The sequence below is a fragment of the Squalius cephalus genome (genome assembly GCF_949319135.1).
Source record: "Squalius cephalus genome assembly, chromosome: 12".
Lineage (NCBI taxonomy): Eukaryota > Metazoa > Chordata > Actinopteri > Cypriniformes > Leuciscidae > Squalius > Squalius cephalus.
In genome coordinates, this window is record NC_137133.1 from 31,154,972 (window position 1) to 31,180,005 (window position 25,034).

The following is a 25,034-nucleotide window of genomic DNA, read 5'->3' on the forward strand; positions in this document are numbered from 1 at the left end:
TATAAGGCTGTTATGCAACTAGACATTTTTCAAAACGATATGCACTGTACTTGAGGGGTTTTTTTAACAAAAAGGAAGAAAAAAAAAACAATCAGACTTTGAAGTGTGTGGTGTAAAGGTGCTTTAATAAGTCAGCAACCTTGAGTCAAGGTCAGCAAACTAACCAGCAGTCTATCATGACAAGATTAACAAGTAAAAATTCACATGATAGTAACATTAAAAAGCATCTCGAAAGGAGACTAGTGATCATTTGGAATGCTAAAACCAATACACGAATAAAAAGCTAACGCTGCATGTGCACTACATTTACTCAGACATAAATTGAGAATGAATGGGTTTGTGCACTAAAGCATGAAGTTAAACTTCACAAAAAAAAAAAAAAATTAAAAATATAATCTTCTTAGAGTAGCCATGTTATAAAAAAAGTCAGTTAAAAAAAGGTTAAAATGTTTGGGTCTGTATCAGGTCTACGCTTGAAGCGTGCCGAGATGATCGAGACAGAGCCGAGCGCACTGCAGCACCATTCCCTTCAGCGCCTCCAGATAGAGCTCCTGACCCGAGTTCAGGTACAGCCACATCAGTCGACTCAGCTGGGACACCGCAGAGTCCCCGTGTAAACTCTCTGTTCAAACACAGACATGAAGGCCATCATCAACCAAACACTTTAGTGGACAATCCAGATACGACAGCAAGGTGCCTCATGTACACAGAAGAGTTATTTTTGTACATTTACCATCAAATAGTACTAAATTAGGTAAAAGATTTATTTGTATTATTATACAGTATATATTTTTAAAGAAACTTGGTTGCATTTATTTTACAGTATGTGTAGACCTGTTAGAAAGTACTGGGTAATAAGTTAACTACATGGGTTAAGGGTTACAATAACTACAGGGTTATTACATAGTTATTGTAATTACTATAAGTACATAGTATGTGCATGGGAAACAGAACTAAAAATGCTACCGTTATTTATTTCTTTGTTACACTATTTTACAGTGTGTGCACTTACTGTACCTAAAGTACTGGGTAATATAAGGGTAACATGGTTAAGTTTCAGGGGTAGGTTCAGGGTTAGCACCTAGTTATTATAGTAATTACAATAACTGGGTAATAAGTACTGTACATAGTATGTACATGGAGAAAATTACTAGTGCTAACAATGTTATTAAGCATTATCCATTGACAAAGTTGTTTGTTTTAACAATTCAGTCGATTTAACATTGTGCAAGTCATTTCCTTTCATTTAATAGTAGTGTTCAATAAATTGGCTGTTCGATATGCATCAATCTTGGCCATTGTAGACATTCACTTATCTAGAGCTCTACAAACAAACCTTAATGCATCTCACACACATTGAAGATCAGACTGCAAAAATCTCTAGTCCAATAGATTTGAATAGACTAAGACGAATATGTATCAACTATTTTAAGATGGTAAACAAGACAAATTGCCTTGAGATTGAGCCTGCAAATAAACGGAGCATCATTCCTCACGCCGATGGGTCACGGAGGGATGGAACGGCTCCCTCATAAATCCTAATCAAATTTCACAGCATTCCTTCGTCACACCACTGATGGATCGCTCTCAGACAGGAGGAGGGGAATTAAAGCAGGCTGAAGCCTTACTATGCTTCCACTAGAACACCAACCAGCACTTCCTGAATGAACAAAGAGCACTTGTGACGTTTGCAATTGTAGCGTTCTTGTCAAATCAAATGTGGTGTATACAATAATGAACAAGAGTATGTTCATTTGTTTTTAATCCATTTGATTTAAATGTTTTGTAGTTTCACTTTACTTTCATTATGTTGTATTGCCTTATTGTAAAAGTCAGCATGAAATGGAAGTTGTGATAGTCTTTTCTTCCCTATCGGAGTGAAACAGCTTCTCGAAAAAGAAAAGAAAAAGTAGGGCGTGACTTGATTGTGTCTATCAGGAATTGAATGGACTGCTGTGGTCTGCTATTGCTGTGATGTCATGCGAGTGACTAGGTTGCCCCGTACTGCCAGTAAATGCGTCAGAAGTCGATGCAAGTTATTTTGATTAAATTACAAGGGCACATGAATAAAATAATAAAAATACTGCCACATTACAGAAAAAAACAAAAAAACAAAAAAAAACCAATTGATTTCATGGTGACTTTAAGCACTGCTAATCCACCCCTCATAACTGCATTTAGGGCTTGCATGATTACAATGTTTGCTAATCATCATCCAGAGAAGCTTTTCCTTCTATTTGAGAAGTACTAAACAGGCACTTGCACAACACACATTCCTATAAGATGCTTTGAAACGAAAGATCCTGCTAATGAAAATGTCATGAACTTTGTGTGGTCTCGACCGCTCACAGAGGACTGAGGATTAACACCAACACACTTCAAATCTGCTGAAGCAACTTGGCGAGCAGCGTTAAGACTGCATCAGCTAATGTTAAGTAGAGACGAGGAGCAAATTAATACACTAAGGGCAGCAAAGATGAGACCTAGGGTCTCAGAAGACGCAAAAGCATCGACCAGGCTTAGTCATTTAAAACGGGGGATAAATCTGTTCCTGTACTATGAATGGATGGCTTCAGTCAGAGCAGCACAATTCTGGATAAATTGAAAATCACAACTTCGTTTCAAACAGATCACGTTTCTGAACAGACAACTAAATAAAATGACACGTAATTTACAAGAGGTTCTGACAAAATGTCAATTCACTGACTCAAATACTTCACTTGCTTCATTGCTGGATGAATCATTGTTTTTGAAAGAATGAATGATTCGATGGCAAAAACATTTAACAGTCATGTCGCCACCTACAGGTGTAACGATGTAATTGATACAATCAATATTTGACGCGCCAAGTTACTTTCAAAAAGGGGATTTACTCCATTTTGAACGCTTCCGTAGACGATGTTTATATCCGAACTATAAACTTCTCTCAGTATCGTTATTTCAGTGTTACAAAATATTCAAATGATCACAGAAGTGCTGTGTGGTTGAAAAGACAGTTTCATACCTGTACATAACTGCTTTCTCTGGGTCATCGGAACATTCAAATATGAGTTTGCGCTGCCGGTGTAATTTTGGCAAAGGTTTAATAGACATGGGAGAAACGTTGACATTTAGGAATGAGATCGTGTGGGTGTTTGAATCAAGATGGCGATCTTTTAAAGATTAATCGTGCAGCTCTAGCTCCGGTCGCCCTGTAGTCATTTAGATCAGTGGAGCTCAACTTTTCAGACTTCAAGACCACCATTGTCATCTCTACAACAATATCTGAAGGCCCCCCAACACCACCACACTAAATTTATACCTGATAAAATATTTTGAGTTTTGCATAACTAGAAAGATTATTTGGTTATTTTTATAATGGAGAGATTGATTATTTATACATTTATATATATCTTGATTTTTAGCCGTTTTAGCCTATTTTAATGCTTGATTGGTCTTTGTTTTAAATAAAGTCATCTTGAGGCCCCCGGCCCCTGAGTGAGAGCCAATGATTTAAACGGAAAGGGTCGTTTTAGGTCAGATGAACCCACCTTGAGATATCTTGGTGTCAAATTCCAGCAACGTGTAGAGCGATTCAGGAAGCAACTGTCTAGCCCAGACGTTCTCCTCCAGGTAAATCCAATCCCGGATTATCCCCTTTCTACGCAAGAAACCTTGCACATGATCCAAGTACACGGAATTACCAGACACCAGATACAGCCTTAAAAAAAAAAAAAAAAAAAAAAAATATTACACGCATGAGCTGGAAACCCATTACGAAAGCGACTACACAAGGCAATAGACAAGACTAATTATTTGTTTTTTCATTAGCTTGGGGAATAAGACAACCTTTATTAATAAGCCACAAAGAGAATTAAAAACCAAAAACAAATGTAAAAGCTTTTGCGGGGAAAGTCATTTTTCCAAGCACTTCTGAACAACAAGGCATTCATCTTCACCGTCTCTTGAGATTTCCTTCTGTATAATGACTGTTTCAGCTTCAAACAAAACACCCCGGATGAAAAACGCTTAAGAAAACTCAGTTTGCTGCATATAAATTCAAACATATACTTCTTCAAATGTGGATTATTAGTTACATTTAAAACCAGCATTGATGTTTTGAATGCTAATGACCAATTAGATGGAGAGATTAGAGAGCCGAGAAGTGCTCAACTACAAAACTAGAACATTTTATTTGCACAAAACTCAAACAAAAAAAAAAAAAAAGGCATGAAAATATTTAATCAGCCAGCATCAGTATCATGGCTAAAAAGCACCATAACATTCAGACATCTCTTTTCTTCAAGTGAGCACTTTACCACTCACATCTGCTTGCGTAAGACGATCGCCCTCAAGGAACATGATCCCACTTAACTCTTCACAACACTGCTCTTGGTTACCTCTAATGCTGTGAGTTCAGTCCATGCTTTTTGAGATCAGTCGCCATACACTTCAAAGATGTCATCGACTGACTGCCCATAAGTCACTGCAGGGTATTTTTTTGAAGCTGCCATCTCCTCCCAGTGCACTCGCTAAGCTTCAAAGCCCAGTCTGAAAGCCAACCACTGGTAAAGCTCAATGCTTTCACCACTAGTTTTTAGTGGAAACAGCAATTTGAGCGACAGCAACACTTCACAGCCTAGAGTGATCAATGGGAACCCCGATGTACTAAGAACAAAAATGATTTTCCTTTGCATTTATGAAAAGTTTTGCTAACAGACGACAATGCTGTAAAAACAATCCCTGTTGACATGGATCCGCAAAAGCAACTAAAAATGTCACTTTGTAAAGAAACACTGCGCCTATAGACGGACCACGTAAAACATGCGCATGACATCAGTTTCAACAAATTCACATTTTTGTAGTTCACACAGAGACTATAAATGGTATGGTTTTCAAAAACTTGCACTTTAAAACCCGCTTTCAAAAGTTTGTAATTTCAGGCCAACGCAGATGTCGTGTAAATGAACGGCCAAAACTAATAAAACATTTTCTGTCTTAAGTTGAAAACAGTGTTGTGTAAATATTTTCATGCCATGACGCTGAACTTAAACAAAAAAAAAAAAAAAAAAAAAAAAAAAAAAAAAAAAGATTCTATTTTGAGTTGTGCAAATAAAATGTTCTAGTTTTGTAGTTGAGCACTTCTCGGCTCTAATTGGTCATTAAGTTAGCTTATTTAATTTTAAATAAACTTAGGTTTTATAATTTATATTTCATAATAAAATTATTATTTTTAACTGAATAAGAAACTTACGTTAGCTTGTTATTTTAGATCAAGTTTATTTTTAGCTTATTTTTAATCTAAATACAAAGTTTAAGTGAAAGTTTGCTTTACCTAAAATAAATGTTAGCTTATTTTTATGTATAAATATTTTTATTTTTTTATTATTATACTTACAAATTAAATAGATTGAAAAAAGTTAGCTTATTTTATTTTTTCATTTAATTTTTTTTTTTCTCATCTAAACATCAAAACAAATAGAATAGGATTCAAGGAAATCCCTGCTGTCAGTACAAGGCAAAAAACCTTTCCTATTAACATTGCAATTCTAATTCTGTATTCTCAAGAGAGAAGGTGAGTGCGCAGGCATGAGCGCAGACTCGAGCAGGACTGACTTGTAGTAGGGGAGTGTCTCAATCATTTTCCAGTTGACATAATTTGCGGCCGTCTCCTCCAGCGCACAGACACGGGTCATCTGGACTTTGGCCACCTGCCAGAAGTGCTCGTGCTCGATGAGCGTCTCCTGCATGTCCCGCCTCAGCACAAGATATACACCCTCCAGGGTGTCTTCATAAACCTGCCAATGACAGGTGCAACATTCTAAATGACCTTGTGCATGCATAAGGGAACAGGCCTACATTTGCATATTCAAGTACAACAAAAAAATAAATAAACTGAATAAATTAAAATAAGACTTGAATAGAGATTTTGCATGTACAGTGATAATGCGCAGTTAACCTCTACTGGTAAAAATAAAATTCAAATTTAATGTCTATCTGATCCTTTCCGTGTCCTTGAATGGTCACGTGTTATAAACCAGTGTATAATACTGTAAGAATTTGTATGCTCAGACATGCAATGTAATTGACTGAGACATGCACCGATACGTCTATAATCAATTTAGGCAGCCATTAGATAAGAGCGTCTGCTCACGCCGTGACCTGTGAAATCATTCTCGTTGGCTAATGAAATGCAGAGGATGAGCACTGCTGGAATATCTAAGATCACGTCCTCTGAGGAACTTATTTGCCATTTTTAAGATGGGGAAGAGAGATATCAGTTGGAATAGAACAGGGACAATCATGTGTGAAGAAAAGTTAGTCCCTGGAAAGACAGCTTGTTAAATTTATTCAAACCTCACAATGCACACCAGGGAGAGAGGACTTCATGTAAAAAAAAAAAAAAATTATATATATTGTTCAGCCTCCTGCATGTATTCTATAGATGTACCTTTCTTCGCTTCAGTCGGCCCCAGTCGCGGCTCAAGATCCAGGCCATGAGAGACTTACACATGGAGAAGTAGTTTCCAACAGTCTGAATCCCTGATGGAAAGAAACAAGTACAGTCAGAACATGAGATGATACGCGAAGAGACTGGAGCAGTAACATTTGATCTACAGACTGTTTTCCTGCCAAAGGACTGGTACAGGCATAGTTCCTCAAGAGAGAGCGCCACATGAGACCGACAGAGAACAGAAAACATGAGCAAATACAGCAGGTCGCTTGACTCCTCAAGGTTTAAAGATCTAGCCAATTCTCCAGCAGAGGTTGACCAATATAAGCCATTACTAAGGTAGGAAAACAATTTTACAAATGACCGGCTGACAGGTTCATTTATTTAACCCTCTGGTGTTTTTCAGGCATTTTTGACCGAAAAAAAAAATTACGTTTTTTTTTTTTTAGAAAACTCGCTATGGTAAATGGTCCCTGAAAAAAAACAAAAAAACAACAAAAAAACCCACACCTGTGCTCCATGGTCAAAAATGACAGCATTGAAAGAATTTAATCTTATGGAAGCGTTCGGTACTGCGCCCAAATAAAATCTTACTGAAAGCTCAAATTTGAAAACTTGTTTAGATTTATGACTTTGACTATCACGGTTTTAGAGTAAAACAGGTTCTGGAAAATATATATTTCATCTAAAAATGTAATATTTTTGTGCACTTTTCATACTTTTTTTTTTTAATAGAATTGCAAGTTTAAGTTGACTTTTTTAAAACTTCTCACTTCAGTAATAATCTGCCATGCGTCTTTTAAAAGAGACCAAACTTAAGTTTGTGCTCAAAAGCATTCAACATTTATGATAGTTTAAGTTGGAAAGTGAATCAATGGATTATAACTACTGCATAAATATAATTTGCCATCATAAAATCCCCTTAAAATACAAAATATTAAATTAAAAAAACATTGATCTAAAAATAGTACATACATTTCATTGAAAAAAAAATAATCAATTAAATGCATTCTATTAAATGAAGCTATTAATAGTAATACATGCTAATAAATAAGTCTATAAACAAATACAAGCTATTAAATCTTTAAACAGCACTAGATGGAAATAAAGTTAACATGCGTTGTTAAATAAATCTATATACAAATTATAATAAACATGCTATTAAATTATAAACAAAAACAATAAAATTTAAAATGCACTGTATGAATACAAAAGCTACAATAAATACATGTTATTAAATAAATCTATACACAAGAACAAATGAAATACACAAAATACATGCTATGTAAAAAAAGGTATATGTATATTATTTATTTATTTATTTTTAATTAACCAAGTAACTCACCCAGGCTCTCATTTCCCCGGGCCAATCGGCCTCTCCAGTAGTCTTTGGTGATGGGGTGCAGGGAGGCCAGGTACCTCACGTCACACAGTGTTTCACCCCAGGTGGCCACCTTTCTCTTGCTGTGCTTCTTCCACTGCAGGAAAATGGAGCGCAGCTGCTTGTTGTACGGAGTCGGCTGACGAAACAACCAGTATGTGAAGAGCCACTGGAACCTACACTGGACGTATTGATGGTACATGGACTCCAGCTCTGCATGCTCTAAAACCAGTACAAGATATGGGCGTCAATGACAACAATAGTGCCAATTAAAAAGCTAGTTAAGTAGCAGAAACACTACTTATGAATGCATATCTATATATTATTATAAAGTCTGCACAATTACACCTTTCTGAAACCTTACAGAAGGACCTCCAAACCTACTGGTGGAAGTTCTGAAAGACCTTTAGATCGACACGGACCAGGATGCACCACATCCTGTTCAAAGCTAACAGCTATAGAACATTGGCCTTTCAGATACTAGTGTATTAAAAGATACAGGAAATAGCAGGTGAGGGTGAACTATGAGTCACAGTCCTTCACCAGGAACATCACTCAGTGTCACACTCCAACTCTCTGATCAAGGGTCCATCACAGCAGTTTGAAGTGATCCACCAGTGCAAAAAAATTAGATTACTTCATCTTTCTTCAGAAATCCCATTACTTTTAGTAGGAGAGAAGAAACATATATAGCAAAGACATAAAAGGTCAACGACAGTACCCAGACACCCTCATGTTCTTTTGGGCAAGACATCAATACAGTATAGGTGCCATCATGAGCCAACCATCAATTTGCTAAATGCACTGCAGAAATTATAGTTGAATGGATCCACTCCAGCACTCAGAGCATTCATATAAGGCCATATATTGCATATTATACTATATTTCTTCAGCAATATTAATGCCAATTTACGCAACGTTGGTTATTGCACTTTTTATTTGGCCATTAAGTGTCCTGAAGACCATGCAAGTAGACAGGTTTTTACATCCCTAAAAGGGAGCATCTTTGATTTAAATCTTTAAATTCATTTCATTGAATCAGTTTATTTGACAGGCCATATCAACAAACTAGTTCACACTGATTCAATAATTTATTTTGAGAAACTAGATTAAAATAGAAGATAAATATATAAAAGTGATCAAACATACCTTAGATAAAATGATTATATTTCATAAATACAAGACGCATGCACTGAGTAAAACGATTACCATTTAAAAGGCATCTATACAGTAGTCAACATTTGACAAAGTTGTCCTAAGACAAGAACAGGTATTGTTCAAAATTCATGTATAACTTTGATCCACTTCAAATATTGACTACTGTAGTTTATTGTATAAAGACGATTCATACTTTGAAAAACTATTAAGACATTAACCAAATCAAAATATTATTTGGAAAATATTTAGTTTCTATTAAATTACAACATTTCATTTTTTCCTACTCATTACTATACTGATATCTATTTATTTATTCACTTGTATCAGATGTGTCTGTTTAATTGTATTTATTTTTATAGATTTCTTTTTTTTTACACTTTCTCTGAACATTTGCACTGGCACCTTAGCACTCCTGGCGGCCCCAGACACCAGTTTAAAAAAAAAAAACCTAGACAAGGATATTGGTCTAAACTGCTACTTTTACAACTGGTTACATAAAAATGTTGTTTTCATGTTTCATTAAATGGGATGCAAATATCTCACCCTTGTTTTGGTGTTGGCTGAGAACATGCTGGAAGACCAGTGAGACACTACCATGATGCTTCAATGCAAGATGATACAGCTCCCTCCATTCAAATTTGAGGGTGTCACAATCTTCAGTTTTCTCTGGTAAAGAGAAAAATAATTCAGCATGTTAAGCTTGAATTAAGCATGGAAACCTCAGGTGACAGCAGAGAATATGACCACCTTGGAGTTTGTCCTGGAACAAATCTGTGGTGATGCCCCACAGTTTCTCCACATCACTGCAGGGAAGCCTCACTGAGGGCAACGGGACGATTTCCTCCAGCACGAGCCACTGGACCCAGTACTTGTGTGGCGCGAGCGGGATCTCCACGAAGAGCTTCTCCTGAAACGCACGGTTACAGTGGATGTTTCTGAAGAGGGATCGCCACATAAAAACCAAGCGGAAGGCGGTTTTGGCCGTTACGGGACACCTGGCGTGGGTATATGACAGACTGACCCCAAACGAATCCTGTGGAGAAACATTTTGGAGAGGATTAGCACACGAGTGCCTGCTGCATTCACTTACGAAGCCTGCGGATCAACATACAAAAACAAGAAAACCCCCAAAAACGACATTATTAATGTAATGGGAATCAAACAGATTTTTTATTTTAGATAATAATATGTTCTCATATGTAATAGTATATGTTGTATTGCTATTAAGCCTAATGTGGATTTTAGTGTTCGGTCAAAATTGGTGACATCTTTGCAAACAGACTTCATGAAGTAATGAAAATTGGAGTAATGTTGTTGTACACTACAAAACGTTATAAAATTGTTTGAATAAAATGATTAGAAATACAAGATGCACTGGATACAATGATTACCATTTAAAAGGCATCTATATAGTTTAACTTTAGACCCATTTTGTAAGGTGAAAAAAAACATTCAAATCAAACCAAAGAAGACCACAAAGTTTGTGGCCTAATGGTTAGAGAATCGGACTTGTAACGCAAAGGTCACTGTAACTAATCCCCAATCGCTCCTCCGGGCCCCGCAGTGAATTGCTACCTACTGCTTCGGGTGTGCATGTCCACGGCTTGCAGTGTGTGTGTGTGTGTGTGTGTGTGTGTGTGTGTGTGTGTGTGTTCACTACTCACTGCTCCTAATGTGTGGATGGGTTAAATGCAGAGGACAAATTCTGAGTATGGGTACTATTTCTTTAAAATATTCAAACTGTTGACTGTTGGATGCATGATTAAATTATCACTTATAAACACAATGACTATTCGCCACCTACTGGTATGTACCATGCATAAAGAGTGAATTTATTCATTTCAAAGAAAATCGACTTACTGAGATAAATCTATCAAAAAATCAATTTCCATACCTGGAAGTGTGTGGTCCACAGAGAGTTGCACGAACAAACTCTGAGCAATAAACTGCACGTGCTGCCGAGCCTCAGCAGCGACACTGGGTCCAAGTTCCTCAATATAACCAGGAGAACTTCATCACTTAAATGCAATAAGCCCGTTGTGTTGTCGCTGCTTTCCGGGGTAATATCTGAGGCATTCAGATGGAGCTCGTCCTCTGTGGCGGCAGTCAGACAGGAGAATTGCTCCAGCAACTCACACTCCCAGGTCGTGCTAAGGTCTGCCATACCTGTGCCGGTGTCACCGCCCCGCCTGCAGACACCTCTCAGGTGTTAAAGGTTAGGAAGAAACCACCTGAGAGAGGTCATGGGGTGGTGGTGAATTTCGAAGAGGTCGTTCATGAATATTAATGAGGTCACGCCAACATTCCTGCTTAATCTAATTAACATTCACACAGCAAGCGTTTTCATTCGCCAAGCCAATCGGGTAGGCAGCCTTGAAACGTTACGTAATAAATATTCACAAGATAAACGCTTAATTTCCCAACAGCAATGACAAAAAACGCGTTTCTTATTTGCGGTGTTTTTGTAATGCTAATTTATTCTACGGTCTGTCTTGTAATTGTTTTTTCTGTGTTAGAGGTGAATTTTATAGTTCTGATGTGGCTGTTGTCCTGCACATAAGACGGTTCCCCATGGGGTCAATAAAGTAGGCTATTCTTGTCTGTCTATATTTCCTGTTGTAGGAATTATTTATGCTTTTTATGCTTAGCTTTGTACTATATTTAGTATCTTTTATTTGGTTGGTGAGCTGAGAGTTAATCAAATAAATAAATGGCCCAAAACGTTTTTAATCAGTATTGCACATTATAAATGGGGACTGACTAAAAATAGTGCAACCCAGTTTCATTAAGAGTTTGTCTTTTGTAAACAGAATTATTCAATTGGTTAATATTTCATCACATATTCAGGGTCTTCACAAATATTTAATTAAAGGAGATATTGTAGCTTGTACCATTATGTCATCTGAGATGCATTAAGGGGTAGTTCACCCAAAAATAAACATTTTGTTATCATTTACTCACCCTCAAGTTGCTCCAAACATGTATACATTTCTTGCTTCTGTTGAACATAAAATAAGATATTTTAAATAATGTTGCTAATCAACCAGTTGACGGTAGCCATTGACTTCCATAGTAGAAAAAAATATATATACTATGGAAGTCAATAGCTACCATCACATTTCTGGTGACAAACATCTTTAAAATATCTTCTTTTGTGTTCAACAGGAGAAAGAAACTCATACAGGTTTGGAACAACTTGAGGGTGAGTAAATGACAAAATGTAAATTTTTGGGTGAACTATCCCTTTTAAGTAAAAGTTTAATTATGATGTGTATGAGTATGATGTTATGATCATTTTCCCAGTCATGGCACATTCACGTTTTTTGACTTTAAGACAAATATACTTTATTTTAAGCAAGTCAAACACATTAAGAATTTCCAATATTTAAATGACAATTTTTTTTTTTAAACAAAACAAAATGTAGATATCAGTTCAGAATAACTTTACACATGTATTTGTATTGGATTTTATCCAAATAAGATGATAATTAAAGACTGAACTGCTTATAAAACAAAGTCAAGTGCAGTAAAATAGTTTACAAGTTTACAATCAATTGCTATTACACAGACTTTAATATTTAATACAAATGCATGTACCCTTTCTTGGCAGAATTAAAACAAAATAAACAATATGATGACAAATATAAAAAATGAAAATGGTATAACATTTAAAGAAGGGTGGAAAATCACTCTTTTTTTTAAACCCTTTTTGTAGATGGAAATATTTATAATTTTGAGCAGATAATACAATATGCAATCATGACATGATGTCCAATACTGATGACACTGTTTTTAGAAGTCATGATTTCTCATTGGCTAAATGGAATCCACAATAATATCACATGGCAAGGCACTGGCTCAAATCAGCATTTTAAAACTCAGAATGCAGTTTTCCAGAGACGTCGTCAGATAGATCTTCTAAAACATAAAAAATTCATGAAATTGTAGTGAGACGAACCTTGTCAAACTTTCAGATACAATGAACCCTTTGTGCTTGTATAAGAAAGTAAAACATTCACAAGTGAGCATTTGGACAAAGTCAGCACGAATCCTTCTAAACACTTAATTTGCCGCGGGGGAAAGAGGCAATGAGGTGAAATCATCTCTATACATGATGGATCTGATAACTCAGATGTACAGAAGTCACTGCTACCTATTAACAGTTCGTGATCACAGTGTACTCATTTGCTACGTGGTTGATTACATCAATCAGTGATCGTTACCCTTCACTTTTCTACAGACTGCTGGGCCGGGCCGTGTATGATTGGTTTTGAGAGACCACGCCCCCTTCAGGCTACTCGTATACGAGGCTCCTCCTCTATTTCCTGACCCAGGCTCGTATAGGTCACTGAAGGCTCCAGCGACCCCACAGTGGGCGTGTCTGTGATGGCGTTTCCCGTGTTGCGGAACTGTTTATAAACGCGAGGATCCTGTGCCACGTACGTGGAGGAGGAGAAGTATAAGACCAGTCCCAGGACGATGATGAAGAAGGACAGCAGGTAAAGCCCGGAAAACTGTAGACAGGCAAACAATATAATCAGCTTCATATATCGAGTGACTTGAGAAGTCTACATCATGATCATTCTAAATCGAACACTGATTTAAAACTTTGAATCATCATTTACTACTTGTAAATAGTACACTGACTCAAAACTGTAAATCATGATTTAAGTCGAACTAGAACACTGATTTAAAACTTTGAATCATAATCTACTACTTCTTAAAAGAACACTGATTTAAAACTGTACATCACGATATTAATTCTAAATAGAATCATAATAGAACAATGACTTCAAGCTAAATCATAATTCAACTTAACTTCAAACTTCAAACATAACTTCAAATCATAATTTATTAATAATAAATCATACAATCCAAATATGTTATATGAAACTTGAAAGCAGTGAGGGTTTAAAGAGAGAGTGAGAGAGAGAGAGAGTCTGTATGAAAAAGTCTTCCAAAATGCACCTTTTGTGTTTCCCCAACAAAATAACAACATACAGTAAATAATGACAGTGACATGTGAACTATCCCTTGATGCCACAGTCTAATGACAGCAGCCATTGCAGACAAAGTTTTAAAAAAGGTCACATTAGGGTAGTGATGTATGTCTCGAGACCGGTCTCGAGACCACTTTTACGTGGTCTCGGTCTTGTCACGGCCTTGACGGTCTTTGGTCTTGGTCTTGTCTTGGTCTCGGACCTCTCGGTCTTGTCTAGGTCTCGCTGTCTCAGACCGACATAGTGTTTGGGGGATTTAGCAATACAATACTAAAATATCCACGACGACACAACGTTCGATAATGCAACATTGTTATCCGCAACGGAACGGATTGAAGCGCGCGTCCGAGTGAAGACAGTGCGGCGTGTGCGCGAGCCAAACGAGAAAACACTTTATCCGCGCCACTGATCGCAGCGGCAACGAGCACTTTGATCACTTGATTTAAAAAACACATATCAGTGACATGATGGGTTTTAACTTCATTCAGGAGATTTTGGGTAACTGCACAACTGACAGATGACTTTGAGCGCACCGCCAACGTGTGTGTGTGTGTGTGTGTGTGTGTGTAACCATAGCGACAAAACGACCAACTTTCGGATCCTGCACTTAAACCTATAATTTCGTTTTTAAACATTTTATTATGTATTTAAAAGTTGCAGAATGGATTCATTTGGAGACTCCGAAATCGGCAGAGATGTGTGTGTGTGTGTGTGTGTGTGTGTGTGTGTGTGTGTGTGTGTGTGTGTGTGTGTGTGTGTGTGTGTGTGTGTTGTTTGATCACAGTATTGTATTTAAGATGGTGGTGTTAGACTAAATAAATGGTCTTTTAAATATCATCTGCATATCTCCGTTGTGTTGACTAAACATTAGGCCTAATCCAAGTTTATAATTGTGTTTCTTTAATTTGATGTTACAATTTCATCTACACATTAAGTATAATTTAAATTGGTTACATATTTCTCATTCTTTAGACAGTTGTTGGAGGTGTTTGATGTTTTGTCAGATGAACCAGTCAGTACCAGTCATGTCAGTCCTCAACAGTACACAAAAGTTAAGGGAGTCTCAATCCTCTAATAGTGCAGTAACAGCCGTCATGCAATTGCTACACAGTTGATCTCACCCAGTCTGCAAAAACATTTACAGTGAGCTCACAGTCACACACATGACATGGTCTGTCTCTGTATAGTTCTGCCTGTGTAGTTGAAGTAATACCGTCTAATATGTATTGAATGTAAACTGCAGCTAAACCCTAGTATGCTGCTGTTCTTGAATTCATAGTTATTGCTTAGCTTCAACACTAGTCTGTTTTTTTTTTTCCTCCGGTCTTGACTTGGTCTGTCTTGGTCTTGGTCTTGTCTTGGTCTCGATACCCTCTGGTCTTGGTAGTGTCTTGGTCTTGGTCTTGGTCTTGGTCTTGTCTTGGTCTCGATACCCTCTGGTCTTGGTAGTGTCTTGGTCTTGGTCTTGGTCTTGGTCTTGTCTTGGTCTCGATACCCTCTGGTCTTGGTAGTGTCTTGGTCTTGGTCTTGGTCTTGGTCTTGTCTTGGTCTCGATACCCTCTGGTCTTGGTAGTGTCTTGGTCTCGGTTTAGGCGGTCTTGACTACAAGTCTATATTAGGGTCTTATTTCTTTAATAAACATGAGGGAATCAGACATGGAGGCCCAATAGGAGAGATTCCACTGAGAATAAACTAATGAATAAGCAGCAGTTGTATTAGAGAGGGAGAATTCTCTCTCAGTGTCAGTCTACTGTTCAAGGCAAGAAGTCTGTGATTGAAATTACAGATAGGATGGCATTAATAAATGAATCATGGTTCAAAATCCATGTTGTGATACATGCATTACATGTGATTTAATGTCATAGGAATGCCTACACTTTATTGTTTTCAATTACTTTATTGTTATCAATGGTTCCATGAAGAACCTTCAACATCAATGGAAACTTTTTATTCCACAAAATGTTCTTTATAGTGGAAAGGGTTCTTCACATTTTAAGAATGTTCTTCACACTATTAAGGGGGAAAAGGTTTCAGTCAAACAAAAGAACTGTTGACTGAAAGGTTCTTTGGGGAACTAAAAGTAGCATTGAAATGGCATTGCCCATTTGGAACCATATTAATGGACTTATACTTAAACTTAAAGTCTTCAGCATGAAGACAAATTACATAGCAGGTTTTAATGGAAGATGGAAATTAACACTCATGAAAGGGAGCCAAATCTTAAAATCTGAATCTTGCCTCTTATTTTTTCTTTTCTTTTTTTATCTTAGAAAGCTTCCAGACTGCTGAGACTTTTTTTTTTTTAAAGAGCAAACCTTAAAATAACTTTATCAGCTATGGTATTTCCAAAGGTGTCTACTAAATTATACCCTGGAATGGAATGTAAAATAAAATCACACCATTGACAATAAGAGCCATTTTTGAACACTGCATTAATGATTATATTTTGCTCTGCGTTATGGTCGAGCAGGGACTCAAAACCCTTGTCAGCGCTTTGAAAATAGCAACAACAATCACGACTTGGAAAACTGAAATGCCAACGCTTCACTCTATTTGCCGTCACTCAATCTCCAAATCACATCAATAGTTTTTCATCCATAGGGTCTGAGGTGTGGATGAGAATCACAACTGTAGAGCTGTGCTACTGTATGAACAATGTCACGCCTGTGATTGACAAAGTGCGTCCATTTACAGCTCTGGCACATAAGAGCAGGATTCAGCAGTGAGTACAAAGTCTTTTCACTGTGGAAAAAAGTATAAATAAATAAATACCATGAAATCCGATGCTTTACAATTGCAATTGCTCAAGAGCTTTTCTTGTTCAGCCAAAAATGAAGACTTGAATAGTCACACTCACATAAAATTTTCATGTATCATCACCTCACCTTACACTTACAGTGTCTCTTAATACAATATGCTGTGAACTCAGTATCTTTGCGAGATGTGAAGCAACGATTGTAATGTCCATTCGTTTTATAGACTCGCACATAGACCTCAATAACGGCAATCATGTAAAAGATGAGCTTTTAACATAAGACAACAAATAACTGGCAACTACAACAGGATAAAGGAAGCCAGCAAGCATCTATAACAGTATTTGCATAAATTAATGCTGATTTTTAATGCTGCAATGCATGCTGGAAGCTCACAGACCATTAACAATTCGAAAACATTGTTCAATATGAAAGCATCAAAATATCTGTGACTCAATGAGCCTTATATGCAATTGCTTTTTAGTGTTATTAGCTGATCACATCCCATCTAAAAGCTCTAATAGAGAGAGGACCACCGTGAGACCATGTGTGTGCCAGACTGAGCTGATGCGACTTGTGTGAAAACGTACATGCATGCACACACTCATAAATATTTGCTAGCACTCATACTCCAAAGCCCTGCAGTGATAGACATTAGGCATTTGAAGTCTAGAGAAACTCCACAGAGAATTTTAAATAATCTTTGACACTTTCTCACAGTTTGCAGCCCTCTTCTGCCGTTCCCCCCTCAAGCATCACAGCAGAATAAATATTTCCAATGAATCAATAAAAGCAAGTGACACTGGCTTTTGTGCATCTCCAGAGGTGCTTTTAATCAAATCAAGTCTATACACAGGTCAAATAAATAAACTAAAGATTTAGGATAGACTGATGACATAGGAGAATCTTTTTAGGTATCAGTATTTAAAAGAACCAGAAGAGCCCTTCTGGCCTCTGAAGATATCTACTTCCTTCTTCAGATGGTATCTAGAACCAATACGATGATCTGAATAACCTGTGATGTAACTTCAAGAACTCTAAAACATCATAAACAACTCAAGAACTAAATACAGCAAAAATGGTTCTTGATAAGGACAAAATTCTTTGCTAAAGAACCTTTATTTTCAGAGGTTTGGAGTGAAGGGCTATCTATGAAAGCATGCTTCCACCTAAATGTGAGAATGTTTAAATTAAGAAAAGAACGTCAAAATTGTGAAAAATAAAGTGACAATTGTGGCAAATTACAAAGAATTACAGAAAAGAATTAGTTGTAATAGTGAAATGTAATCACAATTATGAGTAATGAATTTGCAATTGGGAGAAATAATAATTGTGGAATAATGTTGCAATTTTGCGATTTACCGTCAAAATTGTGAGAAATAAAATCATAATTGTGAGCTATAAAGTTATTGTGAAAAGTAAAGTCTTGTGGGAAATATCCAATTACAAGTAAGGAAGTTGCAATAGTGTGATAAAAATGCAATTGTAAAAAATAATGACATGTGATTTCATGTTGCAATTGAGATGTCAAATTAGGAGAAATATAATTATTATTGTGATATATAATGTTGCAATTGTAACAAACAAAGTCGCATTGTGAGTAACAAATATAAGAAATAAAGACTTTTTTACACTGAGGTGAAAACAAACAACCTTTTCCTAAGTTAAAATAGCAGAATAAATATGGCAAAGTCTTGTTCATTTTGCGGATTTTTAAAAAGTTAACACACCTGAGAGTTCAGTGCAGACCACGGGATAGAAATTAGGCAGATGGTTCTGGCAAACGTATGGAAGATCAAGCACAGCCTGAGTGATTTTCCAGTACTGGAAGGGTATTAGAGCCAGCAAGAGTAATATCTGCTGGAAAGGAATATATTCTGCTTGAATTGCCGGTGTGTCAGGTTGCTCATTTAAATATATCAAGTGGTGCTACATGCCAGCATAACTATGATAAAGCACCTGCTATTTCAAGCCAGACACATGGTGCCCCCTTTCTCCCAAGCGTTAGAGGAGAAAAGAGTTTTCAATAAGGGTACAGTGATGTAATTACAACCTGTAAAAAAAAAAAAAAAAAAGATGCTCACACTCGCAATAAATCATACTGTAATATGCAAGGTGTTCTGAGTGTCATATTTCAAAATGAAAGTTATGAACCAAAGATAGATTTTACTGTCCCAGAGACAAACAGCCATGTGTTAAAGAAGGGTTTGCAAAGACACGTCTTTTTTTATTCTTACACAAATCATAAATCGTCTGCATAGCTAATTTGTAAAAGTGCTAACTTGATATAGTGGAACCCCAATTTCAAGCCCACCCCATGTGCCACCCTATTAATTTCCGCATATTTAATTGCTTTTGTCATTCTGAATGTTTCTATGGAAGCTCGTTCCCGCCATGGAATAACAACAACCAAAAAAAAGTAATTGCAAATTTTTATCATGACATTTTTCTCAGAATTGTGAGTTTCTACCTCATCATAATTCAGACTTTATAACTCACAATTGCAAGTTTATATCTCACAATTCTGAGAAAGAATTAATAATTGCAAGATATAAACTTTAAACGTGTGAAAGGTTTATATCTCGCAAGTATGACTTTATTTTGCATAATTCAGTTTATTACTCCCAATTATTACTTTATTTCTCATAATTGCAAGTTTATGACTCGAAATTCTGACTTTCTCATAACAATTCTGACTTTATTTATCATAATCTGAGTTGATGACTCGCAATTATGACTTTATTTCTTATAATTACGACGACTCACAATTCTGACTTTATTTCTCATAATTCCGAGTTATTGACCTGCAATTCTGATTTGATTTCTCATAATTCCGAGTTTATGACTTGCAATTCTGACTTTATTTCTCATAATTTCTAGTTATTGACCTCCCAGTTCCTCCCAGTTTATATCTCCCAATTCTAACTTTATATCTAAACTCAGAAATTGTAAGATAAAAACCTCACAATTGCAAGAAAAAAAAGTCAGAATTGTGAGATAAAAAGTCACAATTACCTTTTTTTTTTAACAAGCTTCCATATTATGTGAAAATGTAAAAATATCAGAAAATCTGAAATCAGTGGTTTTCACCTATAGGAATCAAACTTGAGGCTGTGCTGATCAAGTGAGCTGTGCAGCCTAAACCAACTACATGCAGGTGTCAGGGTGTGTGCAGGCAGAAGAAGATGAGGAAGGCAGAAGGCTCCAATACAAAGTGTTTACAGATAAATATAACTCAAGCGATACAAACAGAAAGGATTCACACACTTGTAACGAGGTTACATTGACAAGAACGGACAAAGACTGACTGAACAGAGGGAACTAAATACAGACACTGATGAACATAAACCAGGTGACACAGATGAAAGTAATTGACAAGACACAGGTGAAGATGATGAACTAATGACGGTAGACATGGCAACGGATAAGCGGCGGGAAAACAAAAGACATGTGACTAAACAGGAACACAACTGTTACAGCAAGGCTGAATGGAGAGGACGTCTTGACCCACTAATTCTGCTAGAATTGCCTAAAACGACCTAAAGTAGCCAGAAAAACAGACTGTGTTTAGCATTCAAGCTTTTGTGGCCACATTCAAATTTCATATTCATTGATTTCAGAGAATAAAACTAGTCTGCTATTAACAACTGTCCTCAATAAAGGAAGCATGTTTACAGGAGCATTTAAAATCCCCGGTTAGCCTTGAAGTGCTGCAGGTAATGGCTGATCCATGCAGCTCTCCATGTTGTTGCAAAAAGAAATAGCACAGCCATTAAAGCAGACAAAAGAGAGCTTACAGTAAAAGCACCATGCAAGCCACACTTTTAAATCAATGCTAACAGCCTTCATCTGGAGCCAGCTATCTCTGAATAAATCAATAGTTTGATTAGATACTAGACTTAATTATCGGCATAAGGCCTTTAAGTGTAGGATTACTGTACATACTAATGAACCAACATTGATATCAAGCTAAATGTGGTATGCATTAAGTACAGTACATTGTTTTACTATATACAAATGATCTTCGTGTTTGTGTGTGGTTCAGGTATTCCCTACGTTTTGGAGACAAATGATTTGTTCTGTAACCACAAAATGCTTCCAGTAAAAATTCTCATTTACTATTTGATCTGGACAAACAACTCAACTGCTGCGAATAAGAAGATACATCCAACCATCAAACGATCTACTTTTCCTCATGGAACGGACCAAACAAGCCACAAAGTGAAAATGAAAGCCTAATTGCAGTGAGAACATGCTTCTGTCACACATCTACCAGCAACCCAGATTTCAGGAAACTGAGCAACCTGTCGAGATAAGAACTCAATCTTTACGGCTCATTTTTGGTCCGGCTGAACGGAACATCAAAGGCTATTGTGGGAATCAGCTCAATTCAAATTTCAAACACACTCTCATCTACTTCTGTCTGACGAGCGGCAAATCACTGTGAAAAACATGCAAGCACGTTCAAAATGGTCTTAGCCAAGAGTGGGCACACGCCAATATCTGTCCGCTGCAGATATGGATTCATATACAGTGGGGTCCAAAAATCTGAGACCATTAGTAAAAAAAAATCTAGTTTTTCCTTTTTTTGGGTTAAAATGTTTTCTCTTTATTCATATATATATAATTTAGACTAAAATGTATACTAAATAAATACTAAAAATACAGTTATATAAAGTTTTATTCATTTTTATTTCAGTTTTTATTTTTATTTTAGTTATTTTAGTACATCAAGTTAAACTACATGAAAGTTAGATTAGCTGAAATTAAATTTTTCATTTTTTTTTTAATATATAGCATTTATTTCATTTCAAGTAACAAAAATGTTATTTTTATGGTTTTAGTTTTAGTTAACTATAATAACAGTGATTTAAGAACATATTGTGCTTTAGTGGAAGCAAAAACATATGACTGTGTCTGTAAATAGGAGTCACATGAATGCCATAAATTTGCTTATCAGTAATGACACAGACACAGTTCGACAGAATCTGAAATATTTCTCATATCTTTTATGTCTTTTCTTATTAATTGAATGATATGTTTTCTCAGACTTTTAGGCTCCGCAGAACACTCACAAGGACCTTGAGTTTGCCTCGTGAGCAGAATCCAGGTTTCAGAAGGCAAAAAGCCAGACACAAAAATAAAGGACAGGGTTGAGATGAGACTGCAGGTGCAGACTACAGACCGACAATAACAACAGCGTGCAGAGAATCCGAGAGAGCTCTGGCTACATATGACCATATTACAAATGGCTCTGGCATTCAGTTCAGGGCTGGACAGGAATTTATTAGAAAGCTCTTCTTGTCTGCCGGCTTCTCTCACGCTGGTGTAACCCCTAACCTTTTGTTATGTGTGTACAGCACAATGACCAGAGAGAACAACAATATGAAACATTTTGGAACACTGATGCTTTTTATATCATACCAGACATGAGCATCATATAGTTAAGACTATAAAAAACTACTACTTAATAGTACGGTTTTCAAATAAGTTATATTCTTAATTTCAATTAAGATGAAATATGAGATGTGAAGAATAAAAAAAATAAAAATAAAAACATTCTTTGACTGTATTTTCCTGTATCTAGTATATGTAAAATGCTGAAATAAGCAAAACAAGAGCAACTTACTCAATATAATATAATATTATATAATGTAATTCAAAAATACATAATTTCTAGTATATGTAAACTGCTGAAAACAAAAGAAACTTACTCTATAATGTAATATAATAATGCATTACAACATGTCTATCAAATATTAGCTGAAATCCATGATCATTTCCGTCAGAGATGGCAGCTGTGCTGAGCCTCTTCACACAAGGACATCGAAAAACAAAGCCAGAGATGCTTTAGATGTGATCACTGCTTTTGTTGTCACTGAGACCAAATCTAATTTCGTTGAGCCACTTCTACCTATTCCCAACAAGCAGTAACCCAGAGCTTTCTGCCTTTGGCCACAGAGATGGAGGCTTGTTTCATATCCATCACTCTAATTGTATTTCATGAATTCAGAAGCTCAGAAACATGGTCCTAATACATTCAACTTGGAAAAGAAAAAATCCACCAGCAAATTATCCACCAGTAAAACATCCCTTTCACACACACACTTCTCTCTTAAAAAGGTTCTTTATTTGCATTGATGGTTCCAAGAAGAAATGTAAACAAGAACGGTTTACTGAAAGGTTCTTTGGGGAAGCAAAAAATGGTTCTTCTACTACGGCATCGCTGCAAAGACTCCCTTTTGAAACCCTTCACTTTAATAGCACCGTAACAATTAAAACTAATCAGTGTGATACTCTCTAATAATCAATTCAAAAGAAGCAGAATCTCTTTTTGTCCTCCAGACAGTGTAATCACTACTAGACAAGGAAAAGGAGTTTAAAACACTATGCTCATTGTACAATAAGACTAATGGCTTTGTTCATTGATGGCTTTCGCAGTAATGGTGGTGTTTAGAGATGAAGTCTCACATTGTGTCTGGATCTTTCCCTAAAGGCAAAGGAAAAAGTCCTCAATCTTTGTGAATCTATTGTGAATCTGTCTCAATATAATGCAGCTTTTCACAGTGTCCATTATTGAAGCATGAAGCAGTGCAACTATACTGAACCCAACAGCATACTAGCAAGTAAGCATTGCCACAACCAAAGTCTCCACTGCAGTGCACTATAGACACTTTTATTTCTTACTCAATATTTTATGTCGTTATTTTAAACGAATTGCGTATCTAAGACCTGACAACACACACATATCTGCCTTTGCTCATTCTGCCACAGGAAAACGGTCATGCAAAACTAAATGGTGAAAGAAGTCTCGACTAATATTATAAGTAGAATCCAGGGGGGGAAATAAATGATGTGCAGAAGGAGAGCAGAGAAATTATGCTCAACATCCATGAGAAAAAAAATGGGCGAGCCAAGGGCAAGTAATGACATGTATAATGGTGGAGGTGAGAGAGAGAGAGAGAGAGAGAGAGAGAGAGAGAGAGAGAGAGAGAGAGAGAGAGAGAGAGAGAGAGAGAGAGAGAGAGAGAGAGAGAGAGAGAGAGAGCATAGTGTAACCTTGTATTGGAACAGGAACAGGCCGCAGAAGAGGCTGTACAGGTCGGCTGTGAGCAGAGAGAGGTTCACCGCTGTGGCGCTGGTTCTTCTGATGACCACAGGCATGAAGCTGTACAGCCCAAACATGCACGCGCTGAATCCAATGTACAGCAGCCCTGAGAGGACATAAATAGTTAAGACCAGTTCTAAAAATCATTCTAAATATAAAGGAATAGCAGAGTCCACACCACTACTGTAATGATAACGGCACAGAAGAAGAGTATAGTTGTAATCACTTTCAGAATGACCTTTTCCATCTGATTTACATTTACAGCCAATCAGAATCCATCCTGCTTTAAGAGTTAGAGCAATTAAAGTGGCAGAGGACAAACCTGAACAATAAAATGTTTGTCTTTTTTTTTTTTAAGTCAATGGTCATTAAGGAGAGATTTGTATGTATGAAGGTAATATGATGCCATAAAGAATTGCATGCGCAGGGTAAGATTTGTGAAAGTGTACTTAAGATTGCAAGCGTAAATAACATTTTTAAGAGAAGATTTGTAAAGGTGTAAATCGCCTTTCAAGTGTAAGAAAAAAATATTTGCAGGATTTTACTGTTATTCGTAAGTGTAATTCATGTACTGTGAAGCTGCGATTTCATGCTAACGCAAAATAAATAGGATCTGTATTCCTCTGACTTCCATTTTTCCGCACTTACGCTTTTGGCACGTTTTTTGTAACTAATTTTAGTAAAATAATAATTTTGGAATCACCCATGATTAATTGACCAGTGAAATTATGCTTGCAGTAGTGCAGATACCAGGCCTACATTCACCAGCATCATATATATATATATATATATATATATATATATATATATATATATATATATATATATATATATAAAATATACTATACTATAATATAATATAAACTGTTAGATCACTTCATAAATAATTATGATGGTAATTATGATACATTATGATAAAGTTCTCTGGGATACTTGATTCTGATTGGTCAATTATAGAATTCTGCAACTAAATGACTGCTAAATTGTTTAAAAGGCTAGTTCATGTCTTTCATATCACTCTGAAGTCTCTTTCTCACATAACAAAACTTAAATCAATATTTCATATCCACTTATTTAATTTGGTAAGTAGCCGTGTAATCTATATTGCATCTGGGTCTTGATCTGGTTTATAGTACATTATCTCTTATTTATAATGCTTACATGGCAATGCTCTTAAAATATAATGTATTATAACACAAAG

At 36.4% G+C, this 25,034-nt stretch overlaps 2 protein-coding genes across 2 annotated transcripts in view; both read right to left on the bottom strand.

The window, feature by feature from the left end:
* Positions 1-107: 107 nt before the first annotated feature.
* On the bottom strand, positions 108-11,210 carry LOC307167909 (uncharacterized protein). The gene is made up of 8 exons (XM_079887225.1): positions 10,867-11,210; positions 9,720-10,005; positions 9,516-9,638; positions 7,779-8,036; positions 6,431-6,522; positions 5,596-5,777; positions 3,531-3,700; positions 108-622 (listed from the first exon to the last, which is right to left on the bottom strand). Exons 1-8 carry the CDS (start codon positions 11,134-11,136, stop codon positions 468-470), a joined length of 1,536 nt encoding a protein of 511 aa, XP_079743351.1. The 5' UTR covers positions 11,137-11,210; the 3' UTR covers positions 108-467.
* A 1,087-nt stretch (positions 11,211-12,297) lies between these two features.
* The window catches only part of slc35f1 (solute carrier family 35 member F1), a 92,298-nt gene continuing 79,561 nt past the window's right edge, over positions 12,298-25,034 (bottom strand). Inside the window, exons 7-8 of the mRNA XM_079888527.1 lie at positions 23,785-23,939; positions 12,298-13,486 (exon numbers count right to left, since the gene is read on the bottom strand). Coding sequence (XP_079744653.1) covers positions 13,262-13,486; positions 23,785-23,939 — 380 coding nt within the window. The 3' untranslated portion in view covers positions 12,298-13,261. The remainder of the gene's footprint in view (positions 13,487-23,784; positions 23,940-25,034) is intronic.